This window comes from Pogona vitticeps, chromosome 5 (genome assembly GCF_051106095.1).
Source record: "Pogona vitticeps strain Pit_001003342236 chromosome 5, PviZW2.1, whole genome shotgun sequence".
Taxonomy (NCBI): domain Eukaryota; kingdom Metazoa; phylum Chordata; class Lepidosauria; order Squamata; family Agamidae; genus Pogona; species Pogona vitticeps.
Window position 1 is genome coordinate 75,315,210 of NC_135787.1, and position 21,730 is coordinate 75,336,939.

Below are 21,730 nucleotides of genomic sequence, written 5' to 3' on the forward strand. Positions count from 1 at the left end.
ATGGACAGGTCATTGTGGAGAGTTCTGATTAAACACATCCACCTGGAGCAGGAACTGGCAATGCCACTCCAGTATCTTTGCCAAGAAAACTCCATGGACAGAAATAAAAGGCTAAAAGATTTGACGCTGGAAGATGAGCCCCTCAGGTCGGAAGGCGTCCAACATGCTACTGAGGAAGAGCGGAGGACAAGTAGCTCCAGAACTAATGAGGTGCTTGGGCCAAAGCCAAAAGGACACTTGATGTTGGGAAAGTGTGGGGGCAAGAGGAGAAGGGGATGACAGAGGACAAGATGGTTGGACAGCGTCATCGAAACTACCAACACGAATTTGACCCAACTCCAGGAGGCAGTGGAAGAGAGGAGGGCCTGCCATGCTCTGTTCCATGGGGTCATGAAGAATCGGACACGAATAAACGACTAAGCAACAACAATTATAGGATATAATTGAAATCCATTTTAAAATATATTTTAGGCTTGCAGCCCCGGAATTAATTTAGTTTACAGGATCTTCCAGCCTAAGGCCTGAATTCAGTTTCAGAGATTTGATCCCAGTGGTGGGCAAAGTCAAGGAGGAAACAGTCAGACCAAAACTGCCAGCATATTTTAGCTGGAAACCTTTCCTATCTATAATTAACTAAATATCAGTGTTTTAGAATGGTAAGCTCCCATACAAAAGTTGTGAAACCACCAAACAGTTTCAGGGGAAGGGGGCATGACCACTTGGGGACTCTAGGAGGGCCAGATTCCAGCGCGTATAATTCCCCACCTGTTTACATGGTGTGACTTGCATCTTGGAGGCTGGAGGAAGGTGGGACAGCAGTCCTTCCCATGGTGGGAGGTTCCTATCCCCATGTTGCTCAACCACATTTGACATCCTGATTCTTGCAAATGCTTGTTTAGAATCTTGTGCATGTGATTAAGTTTCGTCCTTCTTTGTGGACATAACTCTTAATATGTGACACAGAGTATAACTTGAGATCTTGTATTCTGCCTTGTGAATTTTAATTGTTCTTAATACGGGGTGTCATTTCATTGATTGTGTTAATTTTTTATCTGAGTTAATACAGCTACAGCAGATAGTTGTCTTTTTCTGCCTCAAATCTGCATTGAAGGCAATTTCTGAATTGTGACTATGCTTCGCATGAGTAATTCAGTATTAACTAGCAATGAGTAACACATGTGAGCTCTGATTAAGTAGCCATTCTCTTCTTTTAAGATGTTGGATCTTCAACAAGATTCACTGTCAGGTGAATCACATTCTGTGTGTTTGTGTAGCAGTATGGGTGTCATTTGGACAGATGTACAGAACAATTTCAAATCAAGAGTGCTTCCAGGATGCAGCATCCTACTGCAGTGCTATTTGTGGCCTAGATCCAACATGATGCTGTAAGAGGAAAAAACTTTGCATAGTGTTGTCGTGCTGAGTTTAACTGTTGTGTGAGGAGAAGACAAAGAGGCAGTATATGCATGTGCTCTGCTTTGTACAGTGGCACCAAGCAGCAGCATATGTACGAGCTTTGCCAGGGAAAACCGCACCGGATCCCTTCCCTGTACTACATCTATGTATTTCTGCTAGTTTAGACTTTGCACAAGCACATGACACCAGCCCCTCTGATTATGATATTAGGCCACCTTTTTTTAGGATCAGTTCATCAAAACTAAAGATGTGTCAGTAGTCTGCATATAAAGTTTCCAGTATACTGTGCACTGTTTCATGTCTCCATGTTGCTCTTAATTTAGGATATGTATGGTTTTTGCCAAGTCAGACTATTGGTTCATCTAGCCCACTGGTTCTTAACCTTGGGTTACTCAGGAGTTTTGGACTGCAACTCCCAGAAGCCTTCACCACCAGCTGTGCTGGCTGGAGTTTCTGGGAGTTGCAGTTCAAAAACATCCGAGTAACAAAGGTTAAGAACCACTGGTCTAAGGCAGTAGTGTATCTTAATCTTTTTGTATGTGATGGTTTCAACTGGGAGGGCATTAAAATAAGCCAAAGTCTGAAGTTTTCAAACTTCAGGAAAACTTTGGGAAAGGCTACTAAATGCTTTTTTCCTTCTGTGTAGAACACATGCAAGCAAGAGAGCTGTAAATCTGGAGTATTTGTCATACCTTCGAGATGCAATTGTGAGACCTTTGACTATCCTGGGAACTGAAGGAGTGCAGGATGCGATAGCGTTTATGGATTCTTATTGCTTAATGAAGGAAGATGTGGAAAATATAATGGAAGTAACCAGCTGGGGAGGCAAGCTCAGTGCATTCTCTAAACTAGATCCCAAGGCAAGTTATTTTTATGCAGCTTGCTGACTATTGAATATATTTTGTATTCTTTTCTGAAGAAGAAATTGTTAAAATAAAAGAATGCATGTTAAAATGTACCTGATATTTCTGAACATTACAGAGGATTCTGAAGCATGGTGCAGTCAGACTGGTTGAGGCTTCTCCATTGCCTCTTTCCTGCATTTACACATTATAAGAAAAGGCTAGCACTGGTGACGAAACTGCTTATTAGAAAGAAGCACATCTGCTAGTAATGGTCTTCTGAGGCATTCCAGATAAAACTTGCAGTATAGCCAAAGTTTCCCAGAAAACAACCTGGGGATTTTAGGCTACAGCTAAAATTGAGCAAAAAGTTTTTGCCCACATCTCAAGCTCTAAATATTAAACCAGAAGAGACCAGGCTAAACCTGTGAAGAACAAAAACAACACACTTTGCCAAGTGGATGAATGCTGAAAAAGTGTCTCTCCCCAGAAAAAGACTCTAGCTGGACCATTTGGAATTCACTTAATAGACTCTAAAGTGAAGTGGGGAAATCAAAGAATAATCAAGCAAAATTGGACTACTTGGATACAGGACAGGTTTTCTGTGACTGGAGAAATTTAATTAATGCATCATTTATATACATGCAATTTACACCTCACCACATGTACTGAAGATCTAGTAAATGGTTGAGATAATGTTATTGAGGTAGCCTGCTTCTGCTCAAAAATAGTCTAATTATCTTAACATTTTAATTTATTTTTAATTCTTCCTATATTTCATCTATATCCATCATTTTAAAATGTGCAATACTTTGATACAAACGGATAAAGAAGAATCTGAAAATCATTGATTAATGGATAAAGAAAAATATCAGTGTTAAAGATTTATCTTTTACTTTTAACAGGTTAAATCAGCTTTCACACGTGCCTATAACAAGGAGGCACATCTTACACCGTATTCTTTGCAAATAGTACAAAAGTCAAAGCAGCGTGCCAGATCTATACAGGATGCTGAATTTAATGAAGAACAGGAAGCTGATGAAGTTAGATCTGAAAATGAGCAGGATAGTGTTGAATATGATGCAATGATTAAGGTAAAATTTTCAGCTGAGGCTTCAATTAAAATGCCAGAGAGCATTATTATTTTCAACCAGACTGCTTTTCAGAGATTGCTTAAACCAGGGGCTGATTTATTCAGTACTTCTGTTTTAGTAAGTATGTGAATGTTTGTAATAAATGTAACTACAAATAAAGGGAGGTGACTTATTTGAAATGTTGAGCCAGAGTACTGAGGCATGTAAAATGAACAAAATTGCCATATGTTGACAAGTATATACTGTAGGTGGAAAATGAACTGCAATATTCAAGCTTGTACTATAACACAGAGAGCCAGTATGTAGTGTAATAGATAGAGTGATAGATTAGGACTGAGGAAATTTGGATTCAAATCTCTTCCTGACTGTGGAAACGTACTGGGGAAGTAGCCATGGCAAACCATTCCTTGACTATATCATATAAAAACTATGGTAAGGTTGCCATAAGATGGAGTTAACTCGACAGCACATGAACAACTGTTAACACTATGGCCTCTATTGATACTACATGTTAGGCTGAAGAATAGCACCTATAACATCCTGCATCTATGGAACTCTCTTCCCTAAAAAATACATTTGGAGCCAACAATTAAATAAAATGCCATCTCATCACATAGGATATTTTTTTACTCGCTCCTCTGGAGGTTATGCAAGAGTAGGTGATACCTTTTCTTGGAACACTGAAAAATAAATAGCAAGCTTTCATGGATGAAACCCACGTCCTCAGATTCTAAGCACATACCCTTCACAGGTGTGTGCTTAGAGGCATGCATATGAAAAGATCTATGGATGAGGAGAAAGTAGTAATCTTTCCTGAAAAAAATGATATGGAATGCAGTTCCAGTGCATATGCATGCATGCAGATGTATTTCCATGGGAATATGTTCTATTCTTATTTCCATGGTACCCAACATTATGGTAGAGCCAAATAATTCAGGATTTAAACTATGTAGTATAGAATGTCTTTGACTCTCAAGAATAAATTATTATGAAAATTACTGAAGAAGTATCGCATTGGGAATTGTACACTTTATGTTCCTGTATTGGAATGAGCCTAAAGTTTACTCATTATTTTGTAACAAGCACAGTGGCATACTCTTTTGTTTCGTCTTCATCAGTGTGTTTTCTTTTAAACATTTTAGCTCCCTCACATGTTTTCCTTAAAAGTTGAGCGAGATTTACTGATGGTAAAGGGGATTGGTACTTTCGTGCTGAAGGTGTAAATTATAGGAGCAATTTTCATGTGATACAAATGTTTCTTGCTTCTATTTCAGTGCTAAACGAATAGAGCATAGCATAGTTGTATTTGTTCTGATTTGGCTAGCCTTCACCCTCTTGTTCCCTCCCTCTTCTTACCGAGTTCCCTGTTACTACTTTCCTTTCCTTTGGTATCGATTTGACTCTTTCTGGAAAAAGTATATACATTAATTCTAATGCTAGCACGTTTTTAAAATGGTTATTCCAACATGCTTTTAAAAATAGATTTTTTTCCCTGCAGAAAAAGACCAAGACTGTCAAACAACCAAAAGGAGAAAAGAAAGGAGAGAAGAAAGGAGGGAAAGCAAAGAAAAAGTCAAAATAAAATGTTCTGTCCTGCAGGCTTTACAAGAATATTACTTTGTTTTGGACTGTCGGTAAATTGGATGGGCTAAAAATGCCCCTCACTGTGGTGATACGACTACTGTGTTCCGCTACTGCTGTACAGCGCTGTAATATAATGACATACTCCATAGATCAGAACAAATCAGTGGAGTCATGGCTTTAACATCATTAACAACATGGTGGTAGTTGGGAACAGATAAAACATCTATTGACATTCTGTCTATGGTTCATTGATTGTAATGCTCAAACCCAACAGAGCTTGGCACTTTTTGTTGTCTTTGTCCCAGCAAGGCAGAGAGATAAACCTAGAAAAAAAATCCTAAGTTATTTCTAGGCATTTGAGGAAGAGACAAACCAAAGAGTTGGTTCCTGCCAGATTTGGATGTCATGATGATGAGACCGTACATTGAAGTGTATGGTTTGCCAGCTCATTCAAAACAAGCTAGAACCATAATAATTTTAGTTTGTTGTGATGTCTGAGCCTGTCCATAAGCTAACTGTATATGAAGCTCAACATAGGCTTCATTTTCAAATTTGTATAAATGGAGACAGAGGTTTAGTAGGCTAGATCTGGGAGAAAATGAACAGAGACCCTTTGCATTAACTCTGTATTTCAGTTTTACAGAGCACCTGCTATTTTTAAAAATATTACGTTGTAAAACCATGTATATAGTATATAGTGAACAACCCTTAAATTGGATATTACTTTTGTACATGAGAATGCAGCAATATGTACACGTTGCAATAAAACTGGTTTCATATTTTAGCAGATTAATTTTTCTTTTACTTTGTACATGGTACAGTAGCATCTCATCTTCTACCTGGGCATCTGTGTAACACATTAACCACTGGTGGACTGACATGCATTATTTATATATCATTCCATGCATTTATTTGATTCATCTACAGCCGACGATTGTGGTTGAGCAAAATGCCTGACTGGGTTTTCTGTTTCTGGTCACCAAAATCTTCTACCCAAGCTTAGATGGTAGCATACTTGACTGTGGGTATTTTATGAATGTCACGCAGCTACATGAAAGCGGGTATTAGTTACACTATACAGCAACTGGGGAATTTTAGTTAAACCAAGGTTATAATCCTTTATGGTTTCAGTGATGCATCTCAAAATGTGGGCAGTGGATAGTTTAGGCCAGGGGTCTCCAAACATTTGAGCTTGAGGGCCACATCATGTATTTTTCACATTTTTGAGGGTCAGAGGAACCCCCGCACCCCCCCTGCATGGATGCACGCACCCATGGACACGCAAACCCCCCCTCCTGCCCGCACACATGCACACCTGCCCCCGTGTGCACGGGCTGAAAGGAATGGGCTGGATAAAATGGCAAGGCAAACCAGATGTGGCCTGCAGGCTGTAATTTAGAGAACCCTTGTTTAGGCTGAAGGAACAGCAGTGATCAATTTTGGTTGAATAGCAGAGGCTTAAGGACAGAGAACAAGACACTAGCAATAGGCTAATAAATAAGGATACTTGACTTCTGGTCTGGCCGCACAGTTCTGATTGACCTAACTTCCAAGGGTCTCCTCCTCTCCTATCATCTGCAGGATGCTTAATGCCTGGATTATGCACATGTGTGAGTAAAAACCAAAAGGCAATAACCATTTGTGTGTGTTCAAGTGAGAAACAAGAGGAAAGGATCAAAACTGGAAGGAGTGAACTACATGTCAAAGGTCTGAAAAGTCGTCAGCTCTAGATCTGTAAAATTAAAAAACAATTCTGATTTAAATTTTATTGTAAACAAACAGAAAAGGCCATAGTACAAAAATTTCTATAAAAGATAAATATTTACAGTTTAACAATTAAGAGATTTGATAACTATGAAATAATTTCAAGCACAGTATCAAAATATGTTTACATTTGGAAGCTTCTCTATCATGCAGCATTTGATTATCCACCATCTGAAAATCAACACAGATATTTTAATAGAAACATTTCGTTACATTTTATAATAGACCAAGGTTTGGCATATACAAGTTTAGCTTCTAATTCCGTTTTAAGATCATCAACAGCTACACAGGCCTCAGCTTTCAAGGCTTCTGAAAAATTCAGAGCAAATCATAAGCTCAAATAGAGTAAAAGTACGTATCTTTATAAATTGAAAGCTACCCCCACAAGACTTGTCTCAGCTGTCTAGGCCTGTGCCAACCCACCCAGAGTCACTGAACTGTTAGGAAGATAATGGTAACACATACTTAGTGTGCTATGTAAATTAAACCTAAGACACACAAGATGAATTGAAGAATTGTTGACCTGTAGCCTCTGTCTTCAATAGTGTGCTTCCTTACTATACAGTGGTGCCCCGCTAGACGATCACCTCGCAAAATGGTTTATCTGGTAGACAATGAGTTTTTGCAATCACTATAGTGCTTTGCAAAACGGTGTTTCCTATGGGCGATTTTTGCTGGACAATGTTTTGGTCCATGCTTCGCAAGATGGTTTTTTTGGGGGACCGTTTTTCGCAAGACGACGATTTTGACAGCTACATCCGTGACTTGCAAAACAGGTGGGACCGTTTTTTCACAAGACAGTGATTTTGACAGCTGATCCGCCCTTCGCAAAATGGTCTTCCTATGGGCAATTTTTGCAAAACGACGATTTTCCCCCATGGAACGCATTAAATGGATTTCAATGCATTCCAATGAGGAACTGCATTTTGCAAGATGATGTTTTCACAAAACAGCCATTTTCGCAGAACGAATTAACATCATCTTGCGGGGCACCACTGTACTTAATAGCCTAGAAATATTTAGGTTCTAGAAATATTTAGGTTCTAGAAACCTATTTTATTTTATACTTACTTGATTAGGATCATTGTTCCTCTTCAGTCTTGAGGTATGGTGTACAATCAATGGTTTTCTTAAGGCTGGTGATGTCAACTTTTTCTGAACACATGGGGCATATATTTTCATGTTGTAACAAGCTGGTTGTAGGACAACACAAATGTGCATAATTTATACAGGTTGCAAAAGGCTATTCTGGTCTTACATTGAATAACCAACTTCAGTACAGAAAGATGAATCACATTTGGTGTTTCGGCTCACCTGAAAAAAGCCCTACAAACACTTTTTAGATGAGTGTGATAGTAGTAGTGTAGGGGATTATAAAGTCTCTCATACATCTCAGATTTCACTAGCAATCGTATCCTAAGCAGACATTCCTTCTTGCGTGTACAGTAAATACAGAATAAAGTTTTACTTCTTCAAACCAATTTTTACACCCTGCATGTTGTTGGAAATACATGGGCTTCATCTAGAGTAAGATTGGCATCTTGAAATGAATGCTACAGTACACTGGGAGGCCTACAGCAAAAGAAGAGCAGTTCCATATGGAAGGCAAGCTGCTCTGCTTTTTGTTTTGTTTACAAGGGAGCTGAAGTTTAAAACATTCAGAATCAGTTTTGTTGTTTGTTAATAGGCCTCTGCTAACCTAAACCCTCATGTTTAGGTTGAAAAATGGTTTCTGGGATGTGTGTGAATGGCAGAAATATTCTTTACCCAAATTAATGCACACATTTGCAGAGATCTTTGTTGTCATTTCATCCTCACAAGACAATGATGGCTTTCTTCATGTGTCCTAGAAGTATCCTACTGAACTTGATGATGTCAGAGTAATAAATAAGCAGTAACACCATGAATCAACAGAGCAAATTACCGTATTTTTCGCTCCATAAGACGCACCTTTCCATAAGGCGCACCAATTTTTTAGGAGAAGAAAACAGGAAAATATAATCTGTTTTCTTCGCTCCATAAGACGCACAGACTTTCCACCCCCTGTTTTGTGGGAAAAAGTGCGTGGGAAAAAGTGCGTCTTATGGTGCGAAAAATATGGTACATTAGTGTAGAGAATAAGGTTAATGTTTCTAAGACTGGTCATGCAGGTGATCCTACTTAATATGGATTAAAATGAAGAAAATCTCAAACAGCAGTTAGGAGATTAGGAAAGGATAGAGTGGGTCACTGAGAAGCTGGCGGGATGATTTATTCTAGAAGGTCTTGAAAAAAATTCATCTAGTAGGATGAAAAGAAGGCAGAGTGAAGAGAGTCTGATGGGTAAAGAAGAGGTGACAGTGGGAGGGCTGCATACACAAAAAACTAAGGAAGGAGGATGTCATTTTAATTTTGATCAGAAATCTATTAGACAAATGTTTGATTGAAGGCCTGTAGTATAGAGGAGGGTGATACATATCTAATTTGCTTTTATAATGCAGGATTTCAAAGGTTAGCATGAAAAACATTTCAACTTACTTTCTGAATTCTGAATACAGGGCAGGGAAGTCACAGTGAGGGCATACAGTCCAATCATCTTTTACCATATGTCGCCCCTGAAAGGAATGGAAAGGTTATCCTGGATGGCCAATGTTGTCTCCTAGTTTAGTCCAGATATGATGGAAAAGGACAGTGCCAACATATTCCAAATGTCTTGTTACTAAATTAATGATACTATCTTGTGGTAAATACTACAGGGCACAAACCCCAATGTGACATTCAGCATGTTACAAGCAGAAAAAAACCGAGAGTTTGTCCAGGAAAGAAAAGAAAAGGAAAAAAGTGTCAAGAGTTGTCAGTTTTTATGGACATGGTTCCAGGTAGCAGCTTGGGCTCCAAACATTTAATGAAAGCAAAAGTACAACCCTTAATTAAGAGCACCTACTGCAGTATTTGGATACTTACTGTTGCAATACAATATGGGAGGTTGTTTTTACATCCAGGACACAGAAGTTCACATTCAGGCAACAAGAACTCACAATATGGACATGGGGTGGTTGGCTCTTCACCTTCTGATGTGTCAGGCCGTCTGTTAGTAAATGTTAATTGAGAAATAAAAAGGCTGTTCTCTGTCTGTGAAAAGATTTATTGCCCTCCTCTGGCAACTATGTGGAGAATGCCAGCTCTTGTGCAGTGTAAATGCACGGGCTGTGATCTGAAATCTCTGTCCTTCAATCCTCACTTGTACCCTCAGGTAACCCACTGTAACTTAGCATCAGAAATACCCAGCAACATGGAGCCAGTGGATTGTTTTAAAGATTAAGACACTCATGATAACAGTACAAAATATTATTTGTGGAAATCCCGATAGCTCTGAGATGCCTCCAAAGCAAAGACAAATGGGTAGAGAAAATTAGGCCATTGATATGTTGAAAGAAATGCTGGTCCATTCCCCTCCTTGCAGTGCCTCAAAGGGATACCGGTTTGATAGCCACTGAGATTCTCTAATCATGCTCCCCGTAATGAACTGCTCAGTCCTATGTATGTTTACTTTAAAGTATTTTTACTGAATTTAATAACTTAATAAGTATCTCTAAGTTAAGGGTGCACAGAATTGCAACTTAAGGCTACTGCCTCAGCACTCTACTTACAGCAGTGGTCAGGGAACAGGGGTAAATTACCCCAAATGGGGTAAAAATGAAAATCCTGGGGGTAATGAGGACAGTCACAACAGGCATTTTACCCCCAGGCATTTTAGTTCTGACAATGCTGTGTGTAGGCAGGTGTTCCGTCGCGGGGAGAACAAGCCCTGGTGACGAACTGCACAGGGCACCCGTCTGCCCTCCTCGCTTCCAAAGTGGGGGAGAGGGTGGCATACAAGGCCAGCTGGACTCTTCGCCTGGCAGAGCCCTGGCTGGGGCTCTCCTTCCTGCCCACGCCCACCTGCCCGGTGCTCTGGTGAGGAGGCCCCCTTCCCACCCCGCCTCACCTGAGCTCATGCCCAGTGGACCTGCCAGCCGTGTGGTGCCCGCCTCCCCTCGCCAAGGACGCACTTTCCCAGCAGTGTGGCAGCTCCAGAGTGGCTGCCCGGATGGTGGCCACAGGTCCCGGGCGAGCGCAGGAGGGGCGGGGATCGGCCGCGGGTGGCAAGAGTCAGGGGGGTAATGTCAACGTAAATAATTTTTTTTGGGGGGGAAAGGTAAAAAAGTTCTGTGACCCCTGACTTACAGTGAGCGAGCAAGCTTATATCAATGTATTTTCAACTTCAGTTACACAGTGTAATAAAAGCTCACCGGACCATTGCTTCAATCTTCTTTTTATATTTCAAATCAATTTTATTCCGGTACTCTGGCCTCATCAACATGGCAGCAAAACCAAATGCTGACTTTTTCAGTCCTGCTCTGTGGCATTCAATCACTGTTGAGGTCAGGATAGGCACAATATCTATAAATTAAAGCACAGAAAAAAAACCTCACTTTTGCTCAGTAGTCAACCCTTACTGTATTTAACAAACAGCTGCTGATTTATTTGACTTTCTTAAATAACAACATTCAGATCCACTTTTTCTACACTGTCTCTGTTTATTATCTACTTACCAGAGACACCTAAAGACTGGAGTGAGTGGATACATGTGGAATAGATTCAATACAAGTAAAAGAATAACATATAATGAAACACTAGTAGAAGCCTCTATGCAGGCCTGTCTTGCTCTTGAATTTTCCCACAATGGCCAGAATGCGGCTGCTATTAGTGGAAGATTTGTGCAATTTGGTGCAGCCAATGTGACTAATTGATGGGGTGCCCAGCTGTAGCTTGTCAAGCATCCAAGTCTGCAACCAAGATGTGCTCAAGCACCCCATCAATTAGCAAGATACACAAGCTTCATAACTTAAACAAACACGAACAGCTTTCTGGCCAAATTCTGGACAACTTTATTTTTATTTTTTCAAATAACAAGATCTAAATCACCTGAAAAGATATCCACGAGTTTTACAGACAAGTTTCTAAATACAGGACAACTTAAGAGCCAGAATATATCCAGAAGATACTAGTTACCATATGCTGAAGAAACAACCTTTATGACAAAACAGGAATTACTGAAAAGGAAGACCCTCACTAAAGCTACAACCTTAAAAACATTCACTGTGGCATAAACACTGAGCACAATGCTGAACTCCTGTTATGAACACTTACGGGATGGAAACTTGCTGATATTGTTGGCAACGCGAATTAGCAAACGTGCTCCTTTCAAATGGTCACCACACTTGACATGAATCTGTAATACAAATGTGAATTATTCTACGCTCTAATAGCAAAAATGTTCACGATCTGTCCAGCCATTTCAGTTTGTGTTTGATGCAAGGAAAGAGACACATACATAAACAGATGTGACGAGGAACAGTCTAGGAGAGTTTAGGAGGAAAGGAATTTCAGCGGACATGATACGATTCACAGGATGAGCAAAGGACACTGGAACAAATCAGTGCATTTTAATAATTTTTAAAGCTTAATACTATGAAAATACAAAAAAATCCTAGATTTACATGTGTGTTGAGAATAATCTTTGTACATAATTAAAGCCATAGATGCTTCAGAAACAGTAGTACATGATGCATAAAAAAACAAAATTATCTCATGCTTAGTAATGACACATCCACGGGCTACCTGAAATTCTATGTTATGTCACCGATTAAAGTTTTATTTGATCAAGTTGTTTTTTTCCTTGAACATCCCTCTCCCAAGTACAGTGGGGTCTTGACTTGAGAACTTAATCCGTATTGGAAGACGGTTCTCAAGTCAAAAAGTTCTCAGGTCAAATCTGCATTTCCCATAGGAATGCATTGAAAACCATTTGATCCGTATCTGCTCTTTTCCGTCCATAGAAACTAATCGGAAGCTGCTATTCTGCCTTCGACCACTAGAGGGGGATATTTTTTCTTTTTTTCTTAGGTCAAGAAAGGTTCAGGGAAGGCAGGGAAAATACAGTCCAGGCAGTACCAGGCAGTCTGAAGATTCCCAATCCACTCTCTAAACGCTGGGAGGAGTGAGGAAGCAGACAGGCACCCTTTTCACTGGCCAACAGTTAACTGAAAGTTCAAATTTTGCACTTTCCCTGCCTCCCACGTGGTTTTTTTTCAGTTCTTAACTCAAATCTAAGTATGTAAGTCAAGTCAATATTTTCCTGTGAGAGTGGTTCTTAAGTCAAAATGTTCTTAACTCGAGCCGTTATTAAGTCAAGACCCCACTGTAGTTTAACTCCCCCCCATTAGCACACAGTTAAACTGTGGAATTCACTACTACAAATATAAAAATGGCCACCAAAGTGTACAGCTTAGATAAGGGATTAGACAAATTCACTGAGGACTGCTAGTGGTGAGGCTAGCTTACCCTGCTTTCAATACTAAAAACAGAACGCCTCTGTAGACTGTTGGGGAACGTGGCCAAGAGGGTGCTATTGCATTTATGGCATGTTTAGGGGCTTCCCAAACCCATCTGGTGTCAATAAAGTATCTGGCAGGACACTGACTCCTTGTTGATATCAGCAGATCTGAGGAAGATGTCCAATGCATCATCTAGTCAGCTTAAATTGGATCAGTTGCAGCCAGTGTGGTCTGAGGATGCGGACAAGGCACTTGCATGCTCCAAATCCACCATCCCCTTTCTAGATTCTTGTCCATTATGGCTGCTAAAATCAGGAAAGGAAATGATTGTGGAATGGGTTAGCCACATCATTAATGTGTCCTACATATCTGCTGTGGCAAAGAGTACCTTTTTGCCAACTTTGGTTGATTGTCCAGCTGCACATCTACCTGGATAAGAGATGGCTAACAATAGTTGTTCATTTATTGGTAATTTCTACTGTAATGTAAACTTCAGCAGATACAACCCGCGACAGCCAATTAATTACAGGCATCAGCAGATGTGAAAACATATATCCTGTCTTGGCACACTTTCATTGGCTCCCTGTTCATTTTTGTGCTTAATTTAAGGGGCCAGTCATAACCTATAAAGCCCTAAATGGTTTAAGATTTTGATATTTAGTGGAATGTCTCTCCCATAAAATAGCTACCTGTTCCACACACTCTTCGCAGTCCTTGATATTAAGAATTATAACACATAAGAAGGTAAAAATAGCCAACAAGAGGAACCAAGCTCTCTCATTCATTGTATTGACAATGGACTGGGACAAAGTCAAACAAACTCAAAATGAATCTTTGAAACAAGCTTTCCACAGAGCTTTGTCAGGCACTCTCTCTCTCTCTCTGTTTTTAGGAAGCCAATGAAGACTGAATTATATAAAGCTGCCTTCTACCAATTATAAATATTATTCTGGGATGTTCAAATGGTTGTCATTTCTGTATTTAGTATATTTTTAGTTAGGGACAGGGTTTATTGTATTTAGTCTATTTTTGTATTTATTAGATAGTGTTTTATTATTTTATTGCATATTATGAGAAGGGAGGGAGGGAGGGAGGAACAAAAAAAACACAGGACTAGAAATGACTAAGCTAGCAAAGCTGCTTTCTATGTTTTTAATATGCATTTCATACAAGTTTATACAATTTTCTTCTGTATTTCCAGTGCAGTACCTTTACTAAAATATAGCTATGTAGAATCATAAGGTTTGTAGCCATCTCTGAAGGTATCTTAATTTTCTGGGTTTTCAGTTCTGAATACATACTAAAGAGCACATCATGCGCATTTCGATAGTTTCCTTTTAAGAAGAAAGAACAAAAAATTAGTTTTCATATAAACTGCTATTCTGGTAATGACTTGCTCTCCTTCTAATTATACTCCATAATTTGTGCTGAACTAGATAGATTTATCAAGGCTATGCCATTACCATTTGCATTTTGTATGGAAAAGATCCTACTTAGTTAAACCCTTCTAAAAGAAACACCTTCTATTTCAAACCACAGTTGCTATTTAATAATTAAAGAACTCTAAACTATTAAATAATTATGACATTATCCACCACTGGATCATGAACTCCCTCAAGAGAAAGAATTTTTAATAGTTAAAATGAAGACAGATGTCATTAAAAACAACTTGCAGTGACATATGCTGCCAAATTATCTACAGCTCCCCTCATTTTTGCTTTCTAGTACAGTGGTGCCTCACAAGATGATTGCCTCGCAGGATGAAAAACCTGCAAGGCGATTGGTTTTTGCGATCACTATGGTGCTTTGCAAGATGGTTTCTTCTATGGCCATGCTTTGCAAGATGGTTTTTCCCCCGAGTCCGATGCTTTGCAAGACAAATACATTTCATTCGTCTTGCGAGATTCCCATAGGGAACCTCACAAGAAAATTTTTTCGTTTCTCGCGGAACGGATTACATTTGTCTTGCGGGGCACCACTGTATAAATTCTAAAGTATTTCTGCATTTAGTCAATTCTGAAATCTCTTTTTAAGAGAAAGTTAGGAGAAAAATGATGTCATTAATGTAGAAGAAAAAAATGGTATTTTACCAAGTGCTTCTAAATAAAGAGGTTACCTACCTGTAACCATAGTTCTTCTAGTGGTCCTCTATGAATTCACACAAATGGGTTGTTCTGCGCCTTCGCTGAATGTCTCGGAAGATTCTAGAGCTTAAAAGTACAAAGTTAGTGGGACATTCCCCTGTGGAGCACATGCTCCATCCACCTACGATCCCCCTTAATTTCTAGAATTTGTCTGCCAGGCAGAAGAATCATTTAATATAACCCATGATGGACAGAAGGAAGGACGGGTGGGATGTGTGAATTCACAGAGGACCACTAGAAGAACTATGGTTACAGGTAGGTAACCTCTTTTTCTTCTTTGTGGCCTCTGTGAATGCACACAAATGGGTGACTGGCAAGCTCCACTTACCGGATGGTGGGACGTCACGGTAGGAAGGATGGCAATACAAATCTGCCAAATCCAGCATCATTGAATGCTCTCACATCTAGGCGGTAATGCCTGACAAAGGTCAATGGGGTAGACCATGTTGCAGCATGACAGATGTTAGGAATCTCGATTCCATGCTGGGAGGCAATAGATGTTGATAGCGCTCTAGTGGAATGTCCATTCAAATGATAAGGAGGTGTTTCGCCTGATAGTTCATACGCCAGAGAAATAGTTTGGACTATCCACCTGGAAATGGATTGTGATGAGGCCGGGCCTCCTTTGTGAGGTGCATGGAAACATATGAAAAGTCTGTAAGTTTTCCTGAAAGCCTTAGTTCTGTCAATATAAAATGCAAGAGAGCGTCTTATGTCTAGCATGTGGAGCATGCGCTCTAGAGAGATTGATGGTGATGGGAAAAACGATGGTAATATAATTGGTTGATTTATATGAAATTCTGATACAATCTTGGGCAGAAAAGAGACATAAAAATACAAAGTCACCTTGTCTGGATGAAACTGGATAAAGGGTGGATTAGAACGAAGAGCAGCCAGCTCACTGGCTCTTTTAACAAATGTTATAGTAGTGGTCGGGGAGCAGGGGTAATTTACCCCAAATGGGGTAAAAAAAATCCTGGGGGTAATGAGCAGAGCGCTACCCCCACCCCACCCCCACCCCTGCAGCAGAACCTCAAACTGTAAGCCACCTCTCCCTGCTACCTTCCTTGGTTCCAGAACTTGTAGATCAGTTCTTTTAGAGATTGGAGATAAGGCGGCTTTATTGTTTATGGCTGTAGAACAGCCCAGGGCAGTCAATCTGGCTTGTGAAAGACTACTTTCCCCAGAGATGAATAAGGCGGGAAGGAAGGTGCGAGAGAGGGAAGGGTGGATTCATCAAGCTTGTTTTAAAGGTAAGATTGTAGAAAATGTAGGGAGGGAGGGTGGATGTATGTGAGAGACAGACTGACTTTTATAAAGCCATGAAAAAAGGAGGTGACTGCAAGGAGAGAAGGCTCCAATCAAGGCAGGAAGGTGCGAGAGAGGGACCAGGTGGTTTCATCAAGTTTGTTTAAATGTAATGAGAGGAAACGGACTGAAGCAACTGATTATTGAAAATTTAGGGAGGGAGGAAGTGTGTGTGTGTGTGTGTGTGTGTGTGAGAGAGAGAGAGAGAGAGAGAGAGAGAGAGACTTGACTCTTTGATAAAACCATGAAAAAAGCAACCTTTAAAATTTAATCTCCACTGCATTTAGCTCTGCAGTTTCTGCTGAGAAGCGCAAGTACTTCAAGATTCTGTTTAGACGCTGAATTTGTACTGGGCAGAACTGGAATATTTAGAAGAGTCTCGCTCACAGCAAACACCGAGTAAAAGACAACCAACACACCTGGGACTAGATGTCTGAAGTGTGTAGCAATTGCGTTTCTCTATTTCTCATCCCCAAAGCACGCAAGAGTATCATAGTTTATTCCCCAAATCTGAATTCCTGTCTCTCTGCTCCTGGTCCTGCTTTGACTGCAAGACCAAACAAAAGGTTTTACAAACAAAGACTGTGGCTTTCTTTATTGAGTCAATGCATCTCATCTGCATTCTTCCTCTTTTCCGACTACATTGCACTTTTTCCTGCATTGCTGCCTTTTCCAGTGAGCTTTTCTTCTCATGATGCCACTGTAGTACAATACCCTTTGTTTGGTTATTTTAGCTTCTAGTGAGAGTCCACACTTAATTTGCTTTACTTATCTCTCTAACAAGTTATGCTATCTGACAAGTTATGCTATCTTGTTGTTGAAATGATTGTGGATAGAATTGAGTCTGTATGTCGTTGGTATCGAAAGGATTGTTGGTTGGTGTATGATTTTGCTGTTTACAGTATTTTATAAAGGTTTTCCATAGTCTCATCTGTTTTCTGATGAAAGAGACCTGTGCTGTTGAAGGGAAGGTCTTCTATCCTTGGTATCATCAGACAATCTGGTGGATCTAAGCCAGGCGTGTCAGCGCAACACTATCGAGGATGCTAGGGTCTTCGATGCTATGTTGGCCGCTTGTCTAGCCACAATCCTTTGTAGTTTTGCCAGTGAGGTGGCCTCGGTATAGGCATTAATCTGTTCAGTTTTGATTGATTCAGGTGCAGATTCCAGTAGCGGGAGAATTTTGTTCCAAAGTTGGGGCTGATAAGTGCTCATTGCTGTTTGATAGTTGGCGACTCTAAGTGAAAAGGATTAGAGCAAATAAATTCTTCTACCGATTATGTCAATTTCCTGACCCTCCTTATAGTAGGGGCCACTGAAGATTTATTTCTGGCTTTGGATTGGTTAGACTCAACAATTATAGAATTGAGAGTAGGATGTTTGGGCAAAAACTTGGTGTCTGTTCCATGCGTCTTGTACAGGTTTTCAGTCTGTCTTGAGATCTGTAGTGTAGATGGTAGCTTGTCCCATGCTTCCTTGATTAGTTTGAGCATCGATGGAATAAAAGAGTAAGTGGACATTTCCTTTCTTGATTAATGTTGTCGAATATTAGATCTGCCTCAGGTGATGGAGGTTCTTCGACATGAAGTTGTAGGGATTTAGCCATTCTGGATATTATCTGTGAATAAGAAGTGAAATCCTCTGAAGGAGATGGAGGATGATTATCGATAGCACCTGAGGTTGGTGTAGGGAGGTTGGATGCTTCAGTTCTTGATAATATGAATGTCCTTGGTATGCTACCGTGAGATATGGATCGCAATACGGAACAACTTCCTCCACGTCAAAATGATGGTACTGTGGAAAATTGGAATACTGATAGTACTCTCTGTATGGAAGCATATATTGAGGAGGAGAAATATGTTTCCATTTCTCCCGATGTTTTCAGGGAGAGTGTTGAGGAGAGTCCGATCCTGAAAGTGGCAGGATTTCAATTGTCCGCCCTGATGCAGGGCTAAATTGGGCTGAGGCCTGGCTGGCTGGCGCACCAGCCACCAAGAGACCAGTGTGCTCCCATTCCTCCCGATGCCCTTGGGAAGAGTATTCAGGAGAGTCCAATCCCGAAAGTTGGAATTCAATCGCCCGCCCTGATGTAGGGCTAGAATGGGCCAAGGCTGGATGGTGCATCAGCCACTGAGAGGCCAGTGTGGTGAGATATTCTACCAGTTGACACCAGAGTGTGAGCCTTTTTTGTTCATGGCTGTCTCCCAAAGGTGAGATTGGAGCCTTTGGAGCCTTTGCTTAAGTGCCGGCTTGGTCAATTTTTTACATGCCACACAAGAATGGGTTGGGTGTTGCTCACCCAAGCAGAATAAACAGTGTTCGTGGCCGTCAGACAATAGGATCTTATTTGAACAGCTGACACACCTTTTAAAAGGAGCTCTTAAGACCATAAAGAGTGGGAAACCAGAGGGAGAGACGGTTGAAAAGATGGGAGGAGGGGTGGGAAGCCAAAAGTGGGAAACGGAACTGACAGGGGAACGTTGATTAGTTGATTGGAAAATAGGAAGGTAGTAATTTAGGTGTTGATTAGAAGAGGAAATACTAATATAGTCGCTAAAAATCACTCAGAAACACGCTCTATTCTTCTGGAGATCTGATCAGCACAGCGGAAAAAAGGAACTGAGGGGGATCCTAGGTGGGCAGAGCATGTGTTCCACAGGGGAACATCCCACTAACTGTGTATTTTAAAGCTCTAAAATCTTCCAAGACATTCAGCGCAGGCACAGAACAACCATTTGTGTGCATTCACAGAGGTCGTGAAGAAGAACAGTCTCAGAGCACTCTGTTTTTAAATTTGGTTGTTAATTTTTCAGGAAGTCTTGTCTCACAGCCTAATCCACAATCACATTAAAGTGGGATGTTGGAATTGAAATTGAAATTGGTTGAAATTCAATTGTGTGTGTGTTTGTGTGTGTGTGTTGTGGTGAGAGTATCAACTTAAGCTTTAAAATTTTGGGCTTAGCTGATTTGTGGACTCTTCCACATGTTCATGTAGTACAAAATACTTTGGTATCTCATAAGGTAGTGTCTTATTCAGACCTTCACTGTTCTACTCGCTGTTGCCCTCTTGAGTCATCTCTCTTGCATGGAAGAGACCTGCACCACTATGAGCAACAAGCATTACAGTAGAGTAAGAGGATGGGAGGTGAAGTAGAAGTCTTTGCCCGGCATACTTGCTAGCGTCCACAAAGAAAAGGCAATGTACTTGCAGTGTACAGTTTTCTCTTTGCTCTCCACTCCCCCCAGCTGTTGCTTCACCTGTGAAATCTGTTCTGCCAAATGGTGGGGCTGCCATGCCGTACCTGCACATTGTTCTTCTCTGGCAATTATTATGGCTGTCCGGGCAGCTTCATGGTATTGCTTGAGTGCCATGTACAACCGAAACAGATATTTGGCTTCCTTTGTCAAAATACAAAGACAGATATATTAAGGTAGCACACAGCCATTTATCACTACATGGGCTCCATACACTCTTCATCTAAAACTGTGTGTTTTCGGGCTTTCAATAAACAGCACTTGTGCCTGGAGCTTGCAAGGGCATAGAGAACTTGGGTTCCATAGTCTTTTACATCGCTAAACTAGGTTTTAGAATTCCTTCACAGGATTAAAGTGTGCTGAAATTAACATTAGAAGCATGAAAAGCAACTGGAATTATCTCAGCTGCATTTAGTAATCTCAGATATAGAATTACTACTTCAACAAAATATTCCAATACACTTTAACACAGAACTCACATTCCTCTATTATTCTCCATTCCTCTTACTAAAACAGCTTCATTTCTCTTAAATATGTTTTAGATTAGAAACTACTTCCATTGTTCAATCTTGTGTTTCCAATAAACCATTTAATCTATTTTGTTGGCAGTGTTCTGTTGTTGCAACTGAACAGAGTTTGATATGCTACCATCCATTGCCAATTTGCTCTTCCTTGTTGAGTAACATCTAGCAAAGGAACAACGAGCTGCAATTGGTGCTTGCTTTAAAAGGAAGCACACTAGTAATCTTGAAGATGGCAGCTGCCAGACTTCTTCTAAAGAAACGATTCTCTGACATGAAGGATTGTAACAATTTCTGGCCAGTCATAGATATTATTTACTTTTGACTGATCTTAAGATTGTGTTTTTTGCTATCCTTATACGCCTTGTGAACTGCCCTGAAGTTTTGTAAGCAAAACAGTGACCTAGGATCATTTAAAATGAATGAAGAAAGGAAAGTAAATCTTTAGAATTTCATTTACAGTAATCATACACAGGGATAGGACACCAGAGAGGAAGGTTCAGGCCTAGCTGTTGCCTGACATGTTTGTTTTTTGCGTGCAAGTCATGTTTTTGTGCAGAGAAGCATTGCATCAAGAAGTCCTTATTCACAGGCTAAATGACACAGTAGAAGCAGTCACTACCTCAGCAAGAACTAGTTACAAGCACTGACAACTAGTTACAAGCACTGATAACCTTATCCTTGTATACTATAATCTGTGGCCTTACCAAAAAGTCCCCTTTGCATTTTAAATATAAGCCACATATCACATTTAGTTAAAAAACTAAGCAGAGCATAGAATTCCACAGACCATAGATTCCCAATTTGGAACTTAATACCTTTGGTATCCCATCACTCTCTCCCATGAGGTAATTTATAAGCTGATTGGTCAGAGCTTCATCTTTTGCCTGTCCCACCTGGGGAAAAATGTGAACAGAGCAACATAATATATTATGGGGGAAACAACCAAGTTTTTATTCTGTGTGATATGACTATTAATATGTTGCCTTCAGTCTGCAACTCAGGTATTTTTATATGATTATACCATCAAGAAAGACGCAAGACCGTGGCATTTTCAGTACACCAAATTCCAATTTTGCAAAAAAGACAGAGTATAACATTTGAAATCAATACAGAATAGATACATATTCTGGTCCTGGTTCTCTGCTCAGTCAGGTATAACAGTGACAAGGAATTTCTGTGGGAGAGACTTGTATCTCTCCCATCAAACCACTCCCTTGCTTTCTAAGTAATGTTCCTTACCGTCTCTATTGCCATTTCTATAGCCATATTATCATCAGTATTTGGACTTTTCAGGAAGTGTTTCAATGCCTGGAAAAAAAGTATGCATGGCATTGAATACCTTCTATGTAAGCATTTCCTTACAAATAAATACTGTTTTGTATCTCTGAAAATATACAACAAACACAGAGCAGGAATCTAATTCTGCAAAGTAACAACTTC

The 21,730-nt window shown here is 40.1% G+C and overlaps 2 protein-coding genes across 5 annotated transcripts in view; one reads left to right on the forward strand and one right to left on the reverse strand.

Annotated features, from left to right (window-relative positions):
* The window catches only part of RFC1 (replication factor C subunit 1), a 46,224-nt gene extending 40,504 nt beyond the window's left edge, over positions 1-5,720 (forward strand). For all 3 annotated transcript variants that reach the window (XM_073001161.2, XM_020786239.3, XM_073001162.2), the window contains 3 exons: positions 2,063-2,276; positions 3,164-3,352; positions 4,851-5,720. In XM_073001161.2, coding sequence (XP_072857262.2) covers positions 2,063-2,276; positions 3,164-3,352; positions 4,851-4,934 — 487 coding nt within the window. In that variant the 3' untranslated portion in view covers positions 4,935-5,720. The remainder of the gene's footprint in view (positions 1-2,062; positions 2,277-3,163; positions 3,353-4,850) is intronic.
* Positions 5,721-6,687: 967 nt separating this feature from the next.
* WDR19 (WD repeat domain 19) overlaps positions 6,688-21,730 on the reverse strand; it is a 66,279-nt gene continuing 51,236 nt past the window's right edge. Inside the window, exons 28-37 of one of the 2 annotated variants that reach the window (XM_020786294.3) lie at positions 21,530-21,598; positions 21,106-21,183; positions 19,814-19,910; positions 14,269-14,393; positions 11,873-11,954; positions 10,972-11,122; positions 9,644-9,767; positions 9,218-9,294; positions 7,772-7,893; positions 6,688-6,871 (exon numbers count right to left, since the gene is read on the reverse strand). In XM_020786294.3, coding sequence (XP_020641953.3) covers positions 7,782-7,893; positions 9,218-9,294; positions 9,644-9,767; positions 10,972-11,122; positions 11,873-11,954; positions 14,269-14,393; positions 19,814-19,910; positions 21,106-21,183; positions 21,530-21,598 — 915 coding nt within the window. In that variant the 3' untranslated portion in view covers positions 6,688-6,871; positions 7,772-7,781. Of the gene's footprint in view, positions 7,010-7,771; positions 7,894-9,217; positions 9,295-9,643; positions 9,768-10,971; positions 11,123-11,872; positions 11,955-14,268; positions 14,394-19,813; positions 19,911-21,105; positions 21,184-21,529; positions 21,599-21,730 lie in introns of both variants that reach the window. The other variant, XM_073001160.2, reaches the window with a different exon arrangement.